The sequence below is a fragment of the Heliangelus exortis genome, chromosome 2 (assembly GCF_036169615.1).
Source record: "Heliangelus exortis chromosome 2, bHelExo1.hap1, whole genome shotgun sequence".
In the NCBI taxonomy this organism is placed as follows: domain Eukaryota; kingdom Metazoa; phylum Chordata; class Aves; order Apodiformes; family Trochilidae; genus Heliangelus; species Heliangelus exortis.
In genome coordinates this window covers 11,141,461-11,163,911 of record NC_092423.1, presented here as the reverse complement: position 1 = coordinate 11,163,911, position 22,451 = coordinate 11,141,461, and the positions used below count along the sequence as shown (strand labels likewise).

The 22,451-nt window shown below is 40.0% G+C and overlaps 1 protein-coding gene across 6 annotated transcripts in view; it reads left to right on the top strand.

Moving 5' to 3' along the window:
• Nucleotides 1-22,451, top strand: part of DIP2C (disco interacting protein 2 homolog C) — a 302,091-nt gene that overhangs the window by 162,472 nt on the left and 117,168 nt on the right. For 3 of the 6 annotated variants that reach the window (XM_071734772.1, XM_071734771.1, XM_071734769.1), the window contains exons 2-4: nucleotides 3,445-3,516; nucleotides 6,061-6,228; nucleotides 14,256-14,366. In XM_071734772.1, the coding sequence (XP_071590873.1) occupies nucleotides 3,445-3,516; nucleotides 6,061-6,228; nucleotides 14,256-14,366 (351 nt within the window). The remainder of the gene's footprint in view (nucleotides 1-3,444; nucleotides 3,517-6,060; nucleotides 6,229-14,255; nucleotides 14,367-22,451) is intronic. The other 3 variants (XM_071734774.1, XM_071734773.1, XM_071734770.1) reach the window with 2 other exon arrangements.

Below are 22,451 nucleotides of genomic sequence, written 5' to 3'. Positions count from 1 at the left end.
TCCCTGGAGATATTTAAAAAGAGCCTGGATGTGGCACTCAGTGCCATGGTCTGGTAACTGCAGCGGTAGTGGATCAAGGGTTGGACTTGATGATCTCTGAGCTCCCTTCCAACCCAGCCAATTCTATGATTCTATGATTCTATGAAGAAGATGGTCAAGAAAGCAGAGGGCTGCAGAGAGATGCTAAATGAAGGTGCCACCTTCCAACTCCCTGACCTGATGTGGTGGTGTCTTGTCCTAGGAAGAGAACTCTGTGCAGCCATGTCCTCCCTTTGCTCTGGCATCTCTTCGGTGCTGAAGCCTTTTCATTGTCCCTCCATCCATGGCCTGGCTTTCTTCCTTCTTGCCAGTGCCTCTCTTGGTCACTGCTGACACCAGGCTGGTCCCCAGGGCTGTGCTGTGCAGCATTGCAGCATGGCTCAGAAATGCCACACAAAACAGACAAAGGTGTCATGAGAAAAAAGCTGCAGACTGATGCAATGAGGAGGTCTAATTTTACAGGGGCATTTAAGAGTTGTTCATGTAGTAAGTAGTAAAAACAACGCGCTGTTTTCTCAAGAGATTGTGGTTTGAGAGCCTTTCCCTTCAGTCCTTGAAGGTGGACTTGGCATGCATGCAGTAAAGTCATGGGAGTCTGCTGGCTTTTCACGAGAGGGTTAATGAAGAAGGGAAAAGTAGCATAAATCTTGTATTCTCATGGCAAGGAAGTAATAATGTTGATATTAGACCTAACTATGAAATGGGTGTGTTTCTCATATGATACTGTAAAACTGTTGCATTAGTTAGCACAGAAATAAAGGAGAAAGACAAATGGTCTTAATGCCTTTAAAAAACAGAGTTTATGGTAATCTATGATAAAAGCAGAATTTCAGGTCATGTAACTTGATGGAGCTTTGTTCAGTATATATTAGAAACTTACACAATGAGTTCATCATAGCTATGAAATGCAATAATTTTGCTTATGATCTAATATTTTAATGATTAGTCCCTTATTGTTCCTATTGTGAAATCAGTCTACCTGGAAAAATGCAAATTGATGTAAATAACATTAATCCTGATAAATAAAGCATGTAACTTCATGATACAGCTGTAGTACACCACATAATATAGTTGACTTCTTTCCACTTCAGATTGTTTATAGTGATACTAAAATGGTTGGTGATTTGGTGGAGACCTTGGTCTGGGGAAGGAGTCACCATTGTTTCTTTTCAGAATAATTCCTTTAAGTGGAGCACTTGACAAAAATTAGTCTAGATACCAGTTTGAATGAAAACTTATTACTGACAGAAGAACACTTGGTAATGTTCCTTCCCACTTTGGTGTCCAAGAAACTGGACATGGTTACATAAGCAATGTATAGAATGCATAGCATGAGATACTGATTTTCATGCATATAAACTACCATGTGTGTGGAAGAGTAACCAATAGCTAAGCACCTGTTGGTAATAGTTTGTTATATAAAATGGTATTGCCAAAGGCCCACAATGGACTTTTGATTCTCCATAGGATATCTCTGTTCTCCTTTAAGAGCAACAGTATAATAAAAAATCCCAAAATTTTACTCAAATTAAGATGTATCTGGAATGCATAATATTGATGAGCACAGGAAATTAATGGCAATTTGTTCATCAAAACTTTAAAAGAACAATTTGTTCCTATTTTATAATTTTCAAATAGAAATAAACACTTTTTCATTAAAAAGTTTTAATGAAGTGGTATCTATAGTTACTGTCTGGTTTGTGAGAAGCTGATGATTACAGTGGAGAGGGAGCTTGTTTCACTAGTTTGAACACATGCCAGAAGTATTCAAAATGGGAAGAAATGTACTTGAGGAGTCAGAAGGTTTGAACTGTAAAAGCTTAGGTCCTCTTGCCAAGTCTGCCACTTCTTCTGTGGGTAAATATGGGACAGTTATCATATGAAGTGCTACGCTCACTTTCCTCATTTAAAACCACAGATACTTTATCTGACTTCTTTTGTAGAGCAGTTGGAGATATGGTAGCAAAGAGGATAGGTGTTATTTTAAGCATTGCTTTTTAACCAGGACCAAGAGGTTGGCTCAGGACACGGGCAGAGAGAATTTTGCCTCCTTATTGCATATTGAAACCATCTCCAAGAAAAGGTCTTTCGTTGAGGAAAAATCTTTTAAGGTGTTTTCATGTAGTTACTGATTGCAGAACAACCCACAGGAAGCTCTGTCGATCCTTTGGTTCTAACCTAGCATCCTTTTACCAGCGTGGCTGGGATTGAAATGAGTATCCAGCCTGCTTGGCAAATGGGCTCCTTAGGTGAAGGCTGAACATAGGGATTGAAGAAGATGAATAGGCACACGTTGCTTATGCAGCTGAACTTACTTCCAAAGCTCCACTGCTTTTTGTGGATTCTGTCCTCCTAAACCCTCAGTCTTTTACAAACATACAAGTTCAATCTGCCAGCTAAACTGTTGCTGCATGATGAGTCTCACAATAGCAGATAAACTTATGGAAAGAGCAAGTATTATGTGAAAAATCTTGTAACTGTGAAACCTTTTGCTCTTTTTAGCATCCAAAGTAGCTTGTATTGAATTTAATAGAAACATATATGTGTGTGTATCTCTGGTCATGCATTTGGAAAAAAGAATCTGTGTGTTTGAATTATCTTTGAAAAAGTCTTTAATAATTAAAAGTTAGATGTAGAGCTCCAGAGCCAGGACTGTACTGCAGCTTCAGTGCCAAATCTCTTCTGAACTTTAATAAGTCTAAAAGTATATATTTTGTTCTACATATTTAATTATTGATCGCTTTCTTTTATGAAACACGGAGATATTAATTTTTATCCTTATATTAAAAAGTTTCCTGGGGAAACTGCAGACGCACTGAACAAAAGATCATATTGATTGAATTTAAGAAATTCAAATATTTTTCTCCAAGATGTTTTTTGAGACTTGTGGTAGACCTGATTTGGTTTTGTTCTTCTCAGTGCTACTTAGGAATCGGCTGAAACATTTATATTGCAGAAATTATATGGCAGCGGTTTCAAGTCTTTTGTGCCTTACATGGTTAATTAAAAAACTCCCATTAATGATAGAAAATGCTAATCAGCAATGTGTTTTGCCAGCCACCACATGCCCACGCACTCTGCATAATCCATTGTTTATTACCCTAATGAAGGTCACTGAAGCTTTTGAAAGCTTGTGTGACAGCATCTCAAAATAGTTTTAAAACTCTGTGCTGGTGGACTCCAGTGCTGGAATCAGTCAGGGCTGGGTATTTACTTGTCAGAATGGCTCTGGTGTAAATGAGTTTCTCCTGGGTGGAATGATCTTACTGTGCTTTTCATTTGTTCATTATAATTGTCAAGACAGACAAACAGTGCCATGCTGGCTGAGCTGATGGTGCTGCCATTAAACAGCTAGACACTGACTTTATCCACATCTTGTTGATTTTCATTTTCTTTTCTTGGCAGGTGACATCACACAGAAGGGATATGAGAAGAAGAGATCAAAATTAATTGGGGCCTACCTGCCACAGCCTCCCGGTACGTGTATCTGTGCTTGTGATATATGAAGGTGTAAAGCATTCTGGTATTTGCCACAGTAAAAATCTGCATATCTGAAGAAATCTATGTGGCAGAAACAAAGCTATTGTTATGCAGAAAAAGCTTATTCCGTCTATTTTATGCATATTTATATATATATATGTCTGCTTTGATGTGTGTGTACATTTTTTACATACATTGCTGTGGGTTTGGCAGTCGTGTCTGGAAAATAAAATCACCCAAGGCCCGTTAGAGAGGTTTTGTTTGTTAGAAGTAATGCAGAAATACAGAGGAAAATGTGATGTCCTGACTCAGTAAGACCTCAGCCAAGTAAAGCTTTCTGAACAGAGGTATACACAAGAGTTAGAGAGAACCTTGGAGTACCTTCCTCCACTTCTGGTTTACCTGTGCTTGTGTCCCTTTTGAAGCCAGTAGAGAGACCAACAGCTTCCCTAGAGTTCAGCTTGTCCTGTAACACATGAGCAAACCAATCCTTTGTAGATAGCTGGTCTCAGTTTTGATGAATGGATTACATGTACTTGCCCAAATGGTGTAAAAATATATTCAAACTAAACTTAATAATGTATTGCTTCCCTGAAATTTCCTATTTGTATATAAGAACTCTTTAGAGTTCTTTCTCACACTCCTGAGGCCTGGGATCATGGAACTGAATATGTAATTTCAGGTATTGGTGTAGGTCTCCATTTTGGCTTGGCCTCTGAGGGAGTGTGCCCCACACACTTGTGCCATCTCACTCACCTTATGGAGGCTCCACTCAGGCTTGGCTGTCCTCTGAGCCCTACTTTTGTTGCAGGCCTGGGGAGTAGTCTCCTCCTTCTTTTAAAAGATCCTGCCTTTATGGTGCAGTCAGTGGTTTTCTATTTAAACTGTTCATGTGAGGAGGCATTGCCTTGCTCTGTCTTCTTCAGGTGTGTATACATATTAGGTAGCTCCAGGGTGGAGTGGGATTTGTGCCTTTGAATTTCACTTGGTCTGCTCCACTGGTGGGAATTCCACAAAAGAGAACAGTTTACAGACACCTCAATTTTCTGAAGTGGCACAGCCTGATTTGATGGTGTCTGGGACATTTCCTAAGCACTGGGAGCCATTAGAGAATGAAACAAATCAAATCAACATAATTACAGTACCAGAGGTGCAGTTATTAAATTTCTGGGTATTTATTTGTCTGACCAGACTATCAGGCATACAGTAGTCTTCACAGTATGTTCTCATGAGACCTACTTAGGTTCATGAAGTTATGGAGGTACTGTTGCCTCACAGTAATCTTCAACACAGCAGTGTGGTTGGTGCCAGTATTTATTTATAGTTAGTTGAGCCTTTTTTTTCTTCACACAAGAAAATACAGCTCTTTTTCCAGGAAGCTTATGCTCTTCTTGTTAAGCTGTATCTGTGGCTGAAAGTGCTGGAGTTTGATCATTCATGTAGTAATGAGAGAAAGTGGAGAGCCCTCCAAGGTTTATTTTTCAGGGTCTCTGTTGTGATATTAAAGTTTTCCAGTGTAAGAAGCAGCAGATGAATCCCAGCAAGCCAGCCCTATATGGGGTTCATTCAATAATTTGAAGAGGCCACGACTGAGGATGTAGTTGATTTAGGGGTTTTAAAGATGGGAAGAAAAGGAGTGCTCTACCTTTTTCTGCTCCACCACTTCCCAGAAAATCTTGTCCTGGGAAAGTGGGTTCTGTACTGGGAATGTATGAATGACAGACATAGTACGATGAAGAGGAGAAGTATTGAAATATTGTCCACTGTTTTCTTGTACATACATAAAGCTCAGTCATTTAGCTGATGGCTAAATGAATTATTTTACTGTAGTGGAAGGCACTGCTTCTACTGTATTAAAGTATTTTCCTCCAGAAACCAATATTATTTGTGCTTGGGTCTTTGCTGTCTTTGTACTTCTTGTTTGTTCTGTTGTGTTACCTTTTGGAGAAAAAAAAGTGAAAAAGTTCAATTTTATATTTTCCTAAGACTTAACTCATCTGAACATCTTGAGTGCCCTGCATATTAGGAAGGGGGAGAAGAAACCTTTCCAAGAAGAAATAAGATAACAAAACATATGGTACCTTTTTTAAGCCTCTGTTCATTTGCTTCTTTGTTGTGATCTATTTTGGTGGGGAACTCCAAGAATTTGTAAGTTTTGGTGATCTTGGACCTTGTTGTGGAAGGTAATAGATGTTTTAGAGATATTTTAAAACTGGAAATGGACACAGCTGGGATTGGAGGCTTTCGGGAAGGGCAGGGATTTGCATTCTGTGACTGCATTCAACAAACAAGAGGAAATCCAACGGCAGTTCCCCTGTGTTGGGACATCCAGCCCTCTTCCTGCACCTTTGCTAACATTCCTAACGCCCATGTTGGCAGCGTGGAACACTGACCCACATCGGCTCCGTGAGTGTCCTGTGGTGTCCGTGCGTGCGTGTGCGTGTGTGCTCTTAGTGCATGGGGGCAGCAGCTCCATTCGTTGCTGTAACAAATGTAAAAAAACTAAACGTGAATTAATTAGTTTTTTTCAACTTGTTACAGCAGCGAATGGAGCTGCCGCGGTACGGTGTAGACTGCAACACAGTGAAGGAGCTGCCAGAAGAATGCTCCGCACTGCCAACATTGGTGTCTGTGACATCCGGGAAGCGGCCGCTAGAGAGAGAGCAGCCAGCACGGCAGGAAACCGGCCTCTCTTTTATTTTCGTTTTGGTGAGCACAATGAATGTATCTTTTCCAGTCCATATCTGTCTGTAACCGTGCCTCATCTGGAAGCTTCTGGAGACATCTATATCAGTAAGATAGACGGGGAACTGCCAGTGACGAGACAGGCCAATGGAAGGGTGATATCTGGAAGGCTGTTACCAACTTTTGCCTTCCTAAGAGTGAAGTGATGGGAAGGGAGAAGGAATACTCTTTCTTAGTAACATTTGAACAAGTTAACCTCTCTCTAGCTTCCATACCATGGGTGCTTTGGAGGAGGTTCCATACAATAGGCTGGTGAAAAACAGGGCGACGTGTTTCTAAGTATACTTTTGGAGCTGCCATTTTACAGAGCTCTGGACAGGTTCAAGCCCACAAGAATCCAGAGGCAACTGTAAAAATCTAAGCACCCCTATTCTGTGCTATTTTCAAACCTGAGCTCCACTCACATCCAAACCATTCAGAAGCAGGCTTACTCTTAGGAGCAGGCATCAGGCTGGTAGAGCAGACTGGAAGAAGAGCATTCTGCAGGGCTACATGACTGCAGTGCAAACAGGCAAGGCATGACCCCAGACATGTCTGCACAGGTGTGCCCTTCCAGATAGCCATCCTACCTTCTGGGTGTACCTGTGGCTGGTGGCAGGCAAGCTGCTCCTGCTCCCTGGTTTGTAGCAAGGCTGCACAGGGTTCACAGCCCCTCAAAACACCAAATTTTCACTTGCCCACCGTGTATGCACAAGCAGAACATCACATTCTTGCCTGTGTGCTTGTCTATGCTCCCACAAAGTGGTCCAGACACATTGTACGAGATGGCTAGAGGGAAGACAGGGTTTGCAGTTCATTCAGTACAAGATATGCTAGTAAAAAGATGATCCCTTTGACACACCCTTCATTGCTCATTTTCAGACCAACTTCAAACCATAATACTATACAGGAGATCCATAATGGATTCTGACTGTGGTGTTTGTATTTCTCCACTTACATGAGGCTGCTGTAAGTCAGGTTCTCTCAGTCTGATATGATTAGCTTCATCTGCTTGAGATTTTTGCAAAATGGGAAAATTAAATTTAAATTGCAGTTTAGGTTTAACAGAATTAATGGTAGGAAACCATGTAAGTGCTAGATGTAGGCAGTAGAAGGGTTGGCTATGTACAAATATAAAGAAGTATGTAAATTACTTGATATATACCAACAGTCTTTTTGTTGTGCTCGTTTTGGGATACTGTCATTTTGGAAAGGGGAGCTGTTACTTTTTCAGGAACAGACATAATCCTAATCCAGAAGGGGAAGCTAAGCAGCCATGTAGTTGATACTGTACCAGCTGATGTGGCAGTTTAGGCTCCTTATTTTTGACAGGACAGTCCCAGAGAGGATACTGTCACATATGCTGTGCAGCAAATGTGCAGTGAGCTTGAGACATGGGGAACATGCTGAATCTGCTGCACATCTGCAAATTGACTCCACAGTGCATGCACAGTAAGCCTGACACATCCAGATGCTGCACAGACTGCACATATGCAAAGAACATTTGTACTTTTCCAGCTGGGCTGTCAAACATCCAGAAATCCAGAACGGATATGCTGTGTTTGGCTGTGTTAATGGGAGAAGGGGTAGGGGGAGCCCCCTTTTTCTTTCCCATTAAATCCCTACCTGCTTTAACTTAGGGACACTAAAGTATAGCTTGGTTTCCTCAAAACGCTTTGTCAGGATGTCAGTTTGTAGCTAAAGATGTTCTGTGCATAGAGTAGTTTTTCTTTTCTTAGCATGCCCATATGTCAGACATCTGAAAATAATAGTGAATCTGAACCTCAATATTTGCACATATATCCCAGTGTCTCTTGTACTGTGACCTTTCTCTTACTGACTTCTGTAGAGGAGCCCTGATAGTCAAGAGCTGAAAGAATAACCACTTAAAGTGGCATTTATTTCAGAATGTCTTTCTGAAGATAATCTTGATTAGATCAGTCACTTATGGGTAAGATAACATGTGGACAGCTGCATGCAGACTATTAAGAGAAACCCTCCCTAGAAGAAAAAATAACTAAATTACCTGCATCCCTCATAAACTGTGTTTTTGCCCAATTTGCTTCCAGTCTTTTGCCAGGAAATTTGATTATTCATTCACAGAACAGAGACAATGTTGTTATCAATTAAGCTTTGCTTCTAACAGCTTAGACATGGGTGGTTCATTCTCACTTAATCAAGTGCTGTGTCTACACTAGATTACTTTCTATAATTTCCCATCATTGGTACCATCAGTGTACTCTATTTGTAGTGTAACCATGTAGACCAGTCACTACTGCTTCGTTTATTATGGCTAATAAACCTGTGAGATGCAGCATTTAAAAGCATCTGCTGCTCCCTTCCAGGCCTAGAGACAAATCTCTGCATCTCCTGCTGCTGGAGCCCCACAGCACCAGCACGGGGAGATTTCAAGGTGCACAATGCAGAAATAACACATTTGCACAGAAGATCTCTTTACCTTATGAAGAAACAATTTCCTATAGAATAATAGGAAGCAATTTCCAAACCCTCTGTTACTAATGTGTCACATATATATAAATCTGTAATGTGTGCATACATTTGCATACTTTTCTGTGTGTTTGTGTGCATACATTTGCTTTCAACTATTTCTGCACCTAGCCCTTTGGGCACTCAAAGTAATCTTGGAGAATACAGTTTCATTTTCTCTTCCACAGGTCTTATTTAGATGGCAAAGATTGCAAGGAAATGTTTAAACAAAGCTTGATTGTAGAATTACAAAACCCAACTCTTCACGTATGAAATCTGTTAATAATAACAAGCATTCCAATCACATCTGCCTTCCTAATTTTTAATGTTCTTATCAAGGGATAACCATGATGGGGCATTTCAAAGCATATTATGTAGGCTGAGATCATGGATCTCATTGAAAGACATATGCACTGCAGAACTCATGGACACATTTCTGAAAATGGTATGACAGACATGTCACAGATGAGAAGCTATTGCATGTAGACGAATGCTTAGTAAGTCTTGGTTTTAAAAAGTGATTTTGGTTTGAATTGATGGATGCCTTGCAGAGCTTAGTTTGCTTAAAAGGGGAGGTTCTAAAAGCATCTGAGAACCAGCCCTTGATGCCATCACTCAGAGCATGATGGTTACTGCTTGGCTTTTGCCATATTGAGTGAGGGCCCATTTATTGGTTTACACACTCTTTGGTTTCTGATGGCACCTCTACTTCCTATCCTGCAGTAAGACCTCATAATACCAAACCTTGTTCAACCACAGAGCAAAAGATACCTTCCTTAAAAGACTTCACACCATAATAATAAGACAAAAAGTGGGTATAAGGGAAGAAATAAGTACATTATTAAATCAGTCAGTGATGCAGGTAATGGTTTCACCACTTAGCATGATGGGGTTTTGGGGGTGATTATTATCAGAGTCAGGGTGTTTTTCAAAGAATTAGATGAATTTCAATGAAGTATTTATAGTCATTCATGGAGACCATCTGTGAAACATAGGAGCAGAGGGAGTAAACATGAAGCTGGTTTTCTCTAAGTCTGACAAATGGGTGAGAAAAGATGGCTCAGACAGAAGTGAGCAATGGAGGGTGGAAAGGAGACCTGCCATTGAAACAAAGCTTGCCTGTGCTGAAGCAGAGGAGGCAGAGCTAGAAGGTGTGTGAAGAGCGGGGTGCCACTGTCAGAATGAGAAACTGCTGCAATTCACAGCACTGTCCACATGGGCAGGCCTGCAGCAAATTTCTTTTGCTGAAAGCTGAAAGAAGGATGGTGAACTGCTGGTAGTGTAAGTTGACCAGTGACTGTGTTTGCTCTGTGGACAGAGAGACTTCTGCTGGATACTCTCCCACAAGAGTCTTCAAATATTCTGCTGACACTGTGGGACTGACTAGAGAAAATGGAAATTAGAGATTGCGTGTGAATTGCAGCTGTAATGTGATGTCCACTGCTGCTGAGATAATGGAGGGAGGAGGGCATGGGAAGCCCACATTAGCCATGCTAAGCTTGAACTGAATGCTTAACACTTGCAAGGAAATGCTGGAAGGCAAGATCAAGATTGTAATAATGAAAGAAGAAGATCAATTTTAAATTGTACATTGTTTAAAACCAGAAGTAATTGTGATGTCTCACCTGCAAAGGAAAGATTGTTGAATAATGTACCTAATCAGAAATTCAGATTTTTCTGGATTTATCTAGCAGAAATTGGTTCCACTTTCCTGCATGTCTTTGGTTAGGAATGCAGGCTTCTTTGGTTAGGAATGTTTTGGCTTCTCCAGTGTATCCATTACTAAACTGTACATTTGATGGGAAGAGTGAAATGTCACCCCAAGTTACAAGTTCCATGGAGCTGGTGTGACCTCTAACTTATGTATAGAATACATGGTGTGTTCATCACCTGGCTTTGCTTTTGAGGCTAAACTACCAGCCATTACATAGAAGCCCAGGAAATACTTTGAATGGAGGGTAAACACTGCATAATCAGCACAACACTGCAATTTAGTTAGAAAAAGAAGTAATAAGAAAGGAACAAAGCAGTGAAGAAAATTAAAAAATATTTAAAATAAAAATTAAAAAAAAAGGAAGGATGTGAAGCCTGCTTCCACACACTTAAAAATAAAACTACCTGGCTTGCAAAGGTAGCTTAAATAGCTTTACTGAAGCTCTTGCATTTTAGCCAAATACAGCCAAGACAGGATCTGGCTTGCAGGTTAGGATTTGTAGAATGATATATGTGCATTAAGATGTCTGCCTTTGGACCTGTTATTTAAGCTCCCATTCTTATGTGAAGAGACACAGTTAATTCCATTGATGAAACCCAGGGAGCTTTTCAGCTTTAGAATAAAGCAGATACCTTCACTGACCACCTGCATAGCTCTCCAGGCTCCTTTGAGCTCATGAAGTTGCTTGAAGATCAGTGTCTGATACTTTCAGAATTCCTCATGGTATCAGGGACATGTACTCAGAGCAAGCACATATAAACCAGGGCTTACAGGGGACAAATGCCATTTTGGTCAAGCCAGGTATCATAGTCCAGAGCATCTGAACACACTGGACACCTCTGTTTAGACTTCTGAGTCCTGGTATAGGTCTCTCTTTTTTTTAAAATGGGAACTTAGTTTAAGAACTTTCTTGTGGACACCTAAATATAGGTGTCTTAATCCACAAGCCGAATCCCACAGGTAGCAGTATTAGGTAAATGAATTTGTGTTAAGAAAGTGGCTGTTTGCTCCAGTGCACCTGGTAATGCTTACGTGTAATGTGATGAGCACTGATTTCTCAGCCTTTTATACAGAATAACAGCATTTCAGGCACAAATATTTTGCTGAAATTCTTCATGACTTTTAATAAGTGGATCATTAGAGATAATTATGCTTGACTTTCAAAGTCGTGCTTGAGACGAAAGATTGGGTGGACTCTGGTATTATTATGAATGATGGAAGTTTGACAGTGCCTGAGGTTGTGTCTGTGTGCAGGGTACTGGAGTGACACTGTTCTTTCTTTTATGAAAGCTGTTCATTGCTCTGCCACCATCTTAAACATGGGAATCAATCAAAGTATCAATTCATGGGAGCCCATTGCACCCGTGCTTCCACCAATTCATAAATACATCTGAGTGAAGCTGCCCTTGAACAAGCATTAGCACTTAACTCATAGACCCTGTGTGTTGGCTGTGAAAGTTACCTTTTTTTAAAAAATTATTTAGTTAGTTATGTTCCTAAGTAAAAGTGGAAAAAAAAAAATATATGCTTGTTGCTGCACGCTATTGCTAGAGCCTTCGTGGAGGTTCACAGTTCTGCTGTTAACACCGCTCTGCTATTTATGGCAGCACTTCACTGATTTCATGGTGCTCATTATTCTGCATGGCTTCTACTCCTACCCAGTGCTCAGGAAAGGCAGCATGTAGGTTTTCACTGGTGTGTGCTTTGTCTCACACCATTGTTGGTGCTGTGCAAGGGAGCGGGTGCCTGGGAAGCGAAGGTGTGAGTCCACGCAGTGCCTTCTAATTCCTCCCCCAGCCCCTTCAGTAAGGAGCCCTCATCGGTTTCTTACTGTGTCATCAAAGAGGCAATGCTTTGTTAACATGCTCTGCTCACATTAAAAGAACTTAGGACCAAGAAAGGTCTCCCCATAGGTGGCTGATAGAGAGCATCTCCTCTGTGTTTTAGTGCTGAGTTAACCTCTTGGTGTAAATTGGTGCTATCGTTGAGCAAATTCACACATCCTGCTCTGTACTTGGGTGGAGGTTTATTCAGTGTTTTTGTTCTTCTCCACACACACTTATTGCTCTACACAAGTCATTTGCCACCAGAAATTGTGGCACTGCTCTCTTCACAAAACCTGTGTCACACAGCACCAATTTTAGATGCATGATTTTCGGGTTTGGGTTTTTTAGGATATTTTTAGATCTACATGATTTCTAGAAATTATTTCATTCCTGATAGTATGGATAAAGGCTGGAGATAAGTAGTGGTGGTTAGCATCTTATAAAGACTGAATTTTTTGAAAAATTTCCATAAAAATTAATTTTATTAGCTTCATACTGCTGCTTCTCAGAGTGACTCAGTGAAGAAGGAAAAATTCCAAATATACAAATGAAGAGAAAATATTTCTTCTGAATATTTCAGTGATTCAGAAGTTAGGTTCACCTGCCTTAAAGAATAAAAAGGCTTGAGGGCAAGTGAAGTTACACTATACTATAGTGTGGAGGCAGAGCAGTTAAATGAAGACATTCTATTTGATTTAAGAGTATGAATTATTAACCCCAGTCTGAGTAGAAGATTTATGGATTCACTTGGTCTTTTAAGCGCCTATGAGATTTTACCAAGTATGTTTTTTAGCCAGTCAGATACTTCTTCACAAAAACAAAGCAGACTTGATGTTGCTGATATTCCAAATATTTGAGCGATAAACTGTATTTTGAGTTCAGTGGGAATAAATGTACAACTTTTTTTTTAAAAAAATGCTTTCTAAAGAGTCCATTAAAACATAATTGTGACTGTTTGAACTTAACATACAATTTTCAGTTTGTCTATGTAAAAATTTTTCAGGTTTGCTTTCTTTTTCTATTCTTTATTTGAATTTTTCCTGCTTAAGTAATTCACTTTTCTCTGGAAGAGGTGGAGAAACTTTAGTTTGTAGGAGTGTTTATATATAATGCTGCTGTTATACTGCTACTGTTGTTGATGAAGGAGTCTTCAAGAAAATACCGTTAAAAGAAAAATAAGCAAATTTACAATGAGAAAGGGATGAATACAAGGTTTGAGTCTTAAATACTGGATGTATAGGCCCAGCATGCTGATATACTTCAGATATATATGTGTATATATATAAACGTGTGCAATAATGATAATATCATTAATGCCTATATATATATACATATATATATATATATAAAATAAGGGTGTTATTTTTATTGTTTTGCTGGACAGCCAGGTTTGGTGCAATTATTTTTTCTGACCCTTGGTTACAGAAAATGCCTATAGATATAACATGTTCCCTTCTCACAGGGTGTCCAGTTTCCATAGGATACTATTGTGTTGTCACCAGCTGATATCATCCAACTGCATGAAGTTTTAGAAAATATACAATGGCCAGTTCTTGTTAGGAATTGTTTTTAACCAGTTTGCAATAAAGCTTCAAGATCCATTCCAGATCCAAACTCCAAGCTTTAAAGACACCATTACATTGGTGTCCACCTTTATTAGCACATTAAAATATTTCCTGAGTACTGCTACATGAAAGGTCAGTTGTTTGGGAAAAAAAGCCCATCACCAGTCTTACTGTCTATATGCTCTTCTTATGTAGTCTGTGATCTTGGAAAAAGGTTGTTTTAGAGAGCACCAGGAAAAACACGACACCAGAAAAGCTGACCAGAGGCAAGTATCATGCAAGCAATTGGCAAGAGATGGTTTATCCACTGAGTTACCGTTTTCTGCTTCTAGTGTAGGCAGAACTCCTCACGATTAAGCTTCTGGAATTCAATCAGAATGAACTGTTTTGTTTTTTTTTTTTTAAATTTTATTAATGCAGGGGTGGACCAGGCATTACCACAAGAACGTCGAACTCCAGTTACTCCATCCTCTTCCTCCCGGTATCACCGTCGCAGGTCCTCAGGGTCACGGGATGAACGCTATCGATCGGGTGAGTAGAACTGAAGACCACAGAGTTGGAAAGAAAGATGGAAATGGCTGGTTCTGTTCTTTGCTTTTTTTTAAAAAAGATTTGTGTGGTAGGCTCCTGGAGCCATACATGGGATATGTACTAATACAGAGACTGGCAATGAATGTAATGGGCAACAAGAAGGGCTTCCACAGGCACATCAGCTGCAAAAGGAAGATGAGGGAAAATGTGGACCCACTGCAGAATGGAACAGGGAACAGGGTGACAAAGGGTTTGGGAATAGACCAAGATACTTAATGTCTTCTTTGCCTTGTTCTTTACTGATTAGACTTCTGTTCAGGAATCAAATGCCTCTGAAACCAATGGGCAAGCCCTGAGCAATGAAAGCCTACCCCCTGTGAAGGAGGGTCAAGACAAACTGAACAAACTGTGTCCATGGGACATGATAGGATGCATCATTGGCTGAAGTCATTGTGAGGCTATTCTCAATTCTTTGAAAGGTTGGATCAGTCAGGGGAGGTTCCTGAGGACTGTTAGAAGGTGAGATTCATTCCTGTCTTCAGGAATGGCAAGAACTAGGATATGGATAACTACAAGCCAGTCAGCCTCATCTCAGACTCTGAGAATGTGGTTGAGTAAATAATCCTGGAAAATTATTTTAAAGATATGAAAGACAAAAAGGTGATTTGGATTAATCAGCATCAATTTATGAAGTCTTCTTATTAGCTTGGTCAATCTATGTTTGATCATCCTAATAGCTTTCTACAGTGACTTGTCAGCCACATAGGCTGAGAGAAGAACAGTGGGTGTTGTGTGCCTTGACTTTGATTTTGACAGTGTCTCTCATAGTGTCCTCATTGACAAACTGGTGAAATATGGATTTCATAAGTGGGCAATGAGGTGGACTGAAAATTGGCTAAAGTGTTGAGAACAGAGAGTTATGATCTGCAGCACAAAGTCTACCTGGACACCAGTCTCTAGTGGTGTGCTCTAGGGGTAAATACTGGCTCCAGTGCTTCTTAATAGCTTCATTAGTGCTCTTGCTGGTGAGACAGTGTACCCTGCACACATTTGCAGATGACACCAAACTGGGAGGAAGGACACCAGCTGTTTGTAATGCCATTCAGAGGGATCTGGACAGGCTGGCGGAGTGGGCAAACATGAATCTAGTGAAGTCTGACAAAAAGAAATGCAAAGTCCTGCATTTGGGGAGGAATAATGCTATGAATTCAGAGAGGCTGGGGACCCATCAGCTGGAAAGCAGCTTAGAAGCAAAGTCCTCATGGTTGGCAAGGTAAACATGAGCTAGCAAGGCAGCCAACAACCTCCTGGGCTGCAGTAAGAGGAACCAGCGGGTTAAGGTAGCTCATCCTTCCCCTCTGCTCAGCACTGGTGAGGTTAACTGGAGTGCTGGGTGCAGTGCTGGGCTCTCCAGTACAAGAGAGAGAGATGGACCTACTAGATGAGTCCAGCAAAAGACCACAAAGTTGAGTAAGGAGTAGAGCCTCTAGTATGTGAGGAGATGCTGCAAGAGATGTGCAACCTGGAAAAAAGAAGGCTCAAGGGGATCTCACCATGTGTCTTAAGTACCTGATGGAGAAAGTAAAAAAGAGGTACCCAGACTCTTCTCAGTGGTGCTCAGTGGCAGGACAAGAGAGAGTAGACACAAACTGAAATATGAAAAATTCCATTTCAGTATAAGAAAAACATTTTTTACCCTAGGAGTTGTTAAGCACTAATGCAGATTGCCTGTAGAGGTTGTGGTGTCTCCATCCTTGGAGCTATTCAAAACCCCACTGGACATGGCTCCAAGTATTTTACTCTAAGTTACCAGGGTTTGAGCAGGGAGTTGGACTGGATGATGTCCAGAAGTTCTTGCTGACCTCCACTAGTCTGTGGTTCTATTGCACAGCTGGATTTTTTTCTACTTGGGTGAATAATATAAGAAAATTATTTAATTTAAAGTATAGCAAGTTGGGAACATCATTATGCCCTAAATAGAAGCACTGATTAAGGGAAGATAAAATTAATTTCAGAGCTGAACAAAAGGGTAGAATCTTATCTCCAAATGAACGGGATCCAAGTCTCTTCACAGTGTTGCTCCAGATATAACACAAAATGAAGGAAGCGATTGCTTTATAACTGAGGAGAAGTGAACTCTGCAACTTGTTTATTCTTGTTATTGAAGGGATAAACTGTATGTACTATACCTTAACTGGGTGAAGGGTAGGTGTGCTCTGAAGGGTAGGTGTGCTCAGCTCTTAAATCAACTGCTACAGCATCTGCTGTAGTATAAGCACCCTTGACAGCCAGAGGCCACACCTGGTTTGTCTGTTGCTGCCTCTTTTGCAACTGCAGAATAAGGGAGCTATAGACAACAGCACCCATCAGCCACCCTTGCAGAGAAACCCTTGTGATCTGAGAGTCAGGAGCCAGGGAGGTGAATGAAGGAAGGTCTGGTTTGTGTTTGAGAGATGCATCTTGCTGGATTCAGCCAGACTCATTGTGCTGACACAACTGGAAAATTAGAGAGAGCTCCTTATTAAACCTTTTGTAACATATCTCTCATTTGTTCCATTTGTCAAAGAGCTTGCTAGTCCCATTTAAAGGAAAGTGAAGTGATACATTTTGGCAGAGAAAGTTTATGTATGTCCAGGCCATAGTGATAAATTAGAAAACTCCCTTCTCCCCCAGAAACCTCAGATTCACACTGTAAATGCTGCCAGCTTTTGACTGAAAAATGATTGTGGGATTTGCATAATAATTCCTTGATATATAAGCTCCTAGAAGCTTCTCCCACACTACACTAAAAAAAAATCTGACTTCTACCCAGTGTTTTTAAACAGGTAAAAATACTATTTCTGAAATTGTCTGATTTGTGGGTGTGCAACCCATGGTCCTCAAGCCTCCAAGCTGTGACTCTCCAGAGCAGTTCTATTAAAAACATTGACATATTTGACTTTTTGTTGAAAGTAATCTGCTTGAGCTGTGCTTGCCTTTTGTTAACTAAGAGGCTGAGTCAAGTTGGGGATGGGCAAAAGGAGACATCACACGCATCTTCCCTGTGTGTCTCTCCTGATACCCCAGGAGTGCTCTTAGTTGGTGTTACTGACCCTTGGCTTCAGTTGCTGCCTGCTGCCTTGAAAGAAAGGTGTTTGTTCAGTGAAATGGTAGGTAAGGTCCTGCATCAGGAATGGGCTTAAGTGTTGTAATGATGTATAAAAATAATAGAATAGATACAAACTTTGTTGCTGAGAGAAGAAAGGAATTGAGTGCAATGGGTTGCTTCAGTCAGGATTACTACAAATTTAGATCTTTGACTGTCCTGAAAATGACCTTGGTGTTAAAACTGGAAAGCTTGACAATGTTTTGGAGGCTTGTGGCAGGGCTTTGAATTCCTACCTTGACTGACTTGATATGATTCCTCAGCAAGTCACCATCCCTCCAGCAACTGGTCTGAACAGCTACTACATCTTCTCTCAAAAGAAAACTCAGCATAGCAGATGTCAGTGAAGGTAAATGTAAGCTTCCACTTCAATTTTGAAAAGTTATGAGATTATCTTCTTTAAATTTAGAGGACCTTTGCTAAGATAGCAGTGCAATGTTCCTATCCTGAATTAGGTTCTTCTATGCATTGCCCCTCTGAGATCAGAAGTCTATTTCTTTCCTAGTCTTAAGACTCATACTCTCTATTGCTGCAGGGTACAAACTTGCAGGTCAGCTTTCTTTCTGGTTATCTTGTCTTCAGATTAATATTTGCTTCAGGTAGAAGCCTTTGGTTTTGCTTGTATTGTTGTGTTTAATGTTTCACCATCCCTGCTCTAGGGATCACACTGTGATTACCAGGTCCTAGCTGTTACCCAGCTTCAGTGCTTGCTGTCATATTTGGCACATCTTCTTGGAAAAAGCACAAAACAAAATGAATGTGCAGTCTTTAACCATTAAGTAATTCACTTGTAGGAAAACATTTCCCTTCTTTAGTTTTTTTTGCACAATTTATTTCAATTAACATCTGCAAACAAATCCTCTGCTCCAATCAGATCAAAGTTCTTTTCTGTTTCTCCTTCTTGGTAAGGTTTTCCTAATTGGAAGTCTAAAATCCTGAAAGTCATCCAGCTTTCCTTCCATGTCTTTGCTTTTTACAGAAATTTAGATGTCAGCAAAGATTGTTTAATGAACTCTCTTTGGAGACTCAAGATCATTGCTGCCATTAATATCACCTTCAATGTATGCTTCACTATTATGTAAAATGTCAGGCTGACATTTTAAATCCCTGCCTATTTTCTCATTTCATCCTTTTTAATTATTATTATTTCATTAATGTTACAACAGAATTTTTAATTTTGAAAATTAAGGCCATATGCCTTTTACGTGGCATATGACCCAAAGCAAATAAAATTGATTTTGAGTTTATGGAAGGTATTTTTTCCCCTAAGTGTTTTTGGTGCATATTTTCTTTTAAGATAATTCAATTTTAGAATTTAGCCCACATTGGAATTTAGTCTAATTCTTTAAAATCAAAATGTTTAAGATTTCCTGGCTACTTCTTTTTATGCAGGGAAGGGATCATGAAATCATTACGTTTCAAGATCTTTGATTCTTCAAAATTCTTTGGTTCTTTCATTTTTCAGATGTCTAAGGACATATGTAATTCTGTAAGTGTAGTAACTGAATCAATGCAGGGTTAAGCTATATTATTATTTTATATAAATGTGTCAGCTAGTTAACATATTCAATCAAAAGCATTTTTTATTTGTTTACCACTGAATATAAAAATTGTCTTAATATTATCTCACTTAAAAACAGTATTTGGAGGGGTTTGCCAAATGTAGATTGAAATAGATTGAAATAGTTTACTCTTAGCATCCACCTATCCTCAGCCCAGTGCCTGTACTATGTCTGGGGGCTCAAGATGACACTGAAGCCAGATGTTGGTGTAGAGGCCACTGGTTTTTCAAGCAAGAAAGTCCACTCAAGAAAACTGAAAACTGACTGGCACTTCACTTCTGCCTCTGCATGCAGAATGGATGTCAGCATTTAGCTTGATCTGGCTCAAGTAACCTGACTGCAAAGTCAGGCACAGACATGAACACAAAGTTGATAATGTTCATGTAGATGTAGCTGAAGTTGGACATAGAGCATTGTTTCTGTGGTGCTTTTCAGGAATTGGGCTTCTCAGGTACTTCATGAAGCTGTAAACCCATTGATTTGGTATGGTGTGTTGAGATGAGGAGATAGGAATTATGTGACAGAATAAACAAATAGGTAGCCTGAATGACTTAAACTTCACACTCTAACCGTGCTATCTAAATGAACTAACTCAGCTGAGTACTCTAGATTTTCAGGGAATGTTGGTCCTACGTGTCTTCCATACAGTCACTATAGACAGGCTTGCTCCCTGGTTACCATTGCCTACATTTTGCTGCTACTGATATGGAAATACCTCTTAGACAGACCTAAGCTTCTGCCACCATTATTTAAAATGCCATCATGCAGGCTGTCTGGCTTTTGGACGAATGGTCTTACTGATTGGGTGCTTAAAATAGTGATCTGTAACCTTTCCTCAGCGTTACCCTGAAATGCTGCTGGGGAGTTTGGCCCCTTGCCTGTGGCTGGGCTGGAGCAGAGCTGAGCTCTGCTGCCACGGAAAGGCTGCAGCGCGGTACAGCAGCGCCTGCTGACAAAATACCCCATGGCTAGACCAGGAGGATCTTCGTGAACAGAAGTTGTTTTTTCTCAATCACTATAAATTTCCCTCAGATTTGGATTTCTCAGCCAGTCATGACCTGCGGGGTTCAGAGAGCAGCTCTTCTTCAGAAACCTTCAGCACCTGTTTTAACTCCTCTCCAGAGAACAAGTGTGTTATCCTCCTTCAGCTGGATAAAGGAGGATAAGGGGAAATAAAACATCAGGGCCTTACCAACTTAATTTTTCCAGAGGAATACCACTATGGCCCTTAGTTTGTGCCAAAAAAAAAGCTTCAGTTCTCCATCCCAGTGCTGAAAACCAAGGCACCTTCTCATGTGCCAGGACCTGTCTTTCTGTGTTTCCATGCTGTCATTTAAAAAATAATATATAAAAAAGTGCCCTAAATACACGTAAGTATGCACCAATAAAAATGAAAAACAAAAAAAATAAATATCAACATTAAATGATATGCTCAGATGCACATGCATGTGTTAGGAATGACTCTTGGCTCTATGATTTCTTCTGTAGAATTCTCTGATGAGATGAGGATATGACAAATGAGTTGAGCCAAGTTTATTAATTCTCTTTTTACTCATGAGGTCTCTTAAGAAGCCTTGAAGATCACCAGTATTCTGCACTGGTGCAACTGTAATGCTCAAGAAGAATGAGACCACAGAGCTCTAAAAACTGATTTTTCCAGATGTCAGAAATTATTTGGGAGATAGAAGTGTCAATGAAATTGCACTGCCTCTGCATCCTAGAGGAAAAAGCAGCAAATGAGCCCACACGTTCTATGTGAACTATGCGGACAGATTTTAAAAGTCACAGCAGTGGATGAACATTGAGTTGGGAGCTGAGAAATGTTTTGAGAAACACCTTTTGTGGAATCAGCATCTCTGAGCTGGTAGCACAGAGGAAGGCTACTGTGGGAAGATGGTTTGGTGCATGGACTCTAGGCAGGGCATACCTCCCTCTGACTCTCACTATAGATGATTTTTTCCTGTAAGCTAAACTTCTGAAGATGAAAAAAAAAAAATGAAAAAAAATCAGTCTGGTTCACCATTCTTGGCGAGCTGCCAACCCCTGCCCTAGAGATCCCACCACTGCAGAGAACAACTCATTTTCCAAGCACACTCAGCACTTCTTTTAAAAGACATCTTAATATAGGAGAATCTTGGTGATCCTGCCAAAACAAACGCATCCTAACTACATTTCTCCAAGCTCAGATTCCTGAGCCACCTTTCCCACACTGTGGTTCAATAAGGAAAAGACTGAACAGCTTATGCTGAGCACAAAATAATTAAACTTCAAAACAAATCATCCCAGGCTGGATTGGAGGGGCACTGGAAATAAGGGAGCTAGAAATGAAAGAATGTTCCCTGTAGAACCAAATCCTAGAGGGGAAGTTGGCACCAGATCCTAGGTAGCTGAGCTCCTCTGCTCTAGGAGCCTCAGTAGCTGCCTTCCCATATATTTGTTCTCATTTACCATGAGGTAAGTGCCTGTATGAACCGTAACAAAGGTTGCTGACATTTTGTGTGTTTGCAGTTTACCTTATGGTGATTTTACAATATATAGGTAGCTTATATTTTGCATTTTTGAAAGGACATTCAAGATGTCATTCTGTGGTCTTGCCAGAACTGACAACAAAAAAATTGCACTATGAAGATGTCAGAGTTGCTGTGCATGGTAGAGAAAAGGATGGGGTGGGAAGATTTGAGCAGTCATTTTTATTGAACACTTATCACTCAGCATTTCTGTAAAGAATCAGGAGGAAGAAAAACATGATGAATGTATGAAAATGGGACTGAATATAAGTATTAAGAATTTCTTAACCCCTCAGGTGAGAGAAGATTATTTGTAAGAGTTAATCTGAATTAATAACCTGTTTGTTGACACACTTATTTGTAAATTATTTAATCTGATTCAGCTGACTTACAAACATAATTTCAAGGTACACCTCAATCACAGCAAAAATGTATACGACCACATCCTTGTCTTTGACCCAAGAGAAAAATTTGTAAGGATAATTGCAGAACTCTTGAGGAAGATTACTCCAGGATCTCCAGAGAGAAACTAATAGGAAGCTGATTTACTTCAGATCGCATAATAAGGGGGCCTGAGATGAAGTCACTGTGTGAAGCTGACTTCCAGATTGTATTGCAAGTAAGATAATAAATAAAAGGAGGGGTGAAAATTATTAGTGCGAGGCCTGCATGTTGGGTTTTTTTGTGTGTTTTTTTTTAATTATGAGTAGTGTTAATATAGCTCTAAATCTCAGAGTTTAGAGAAAAATATCAACTTTATTATAATACAGGAAGAATCCGAAGTAAAGCAAGAACTATAGTGCCTTTCAGCAAAAGATGCAATGGAGTCATAAAAAGTTCAGTCTTCTGTTTCAGTGCCTTCTGTTTCCAT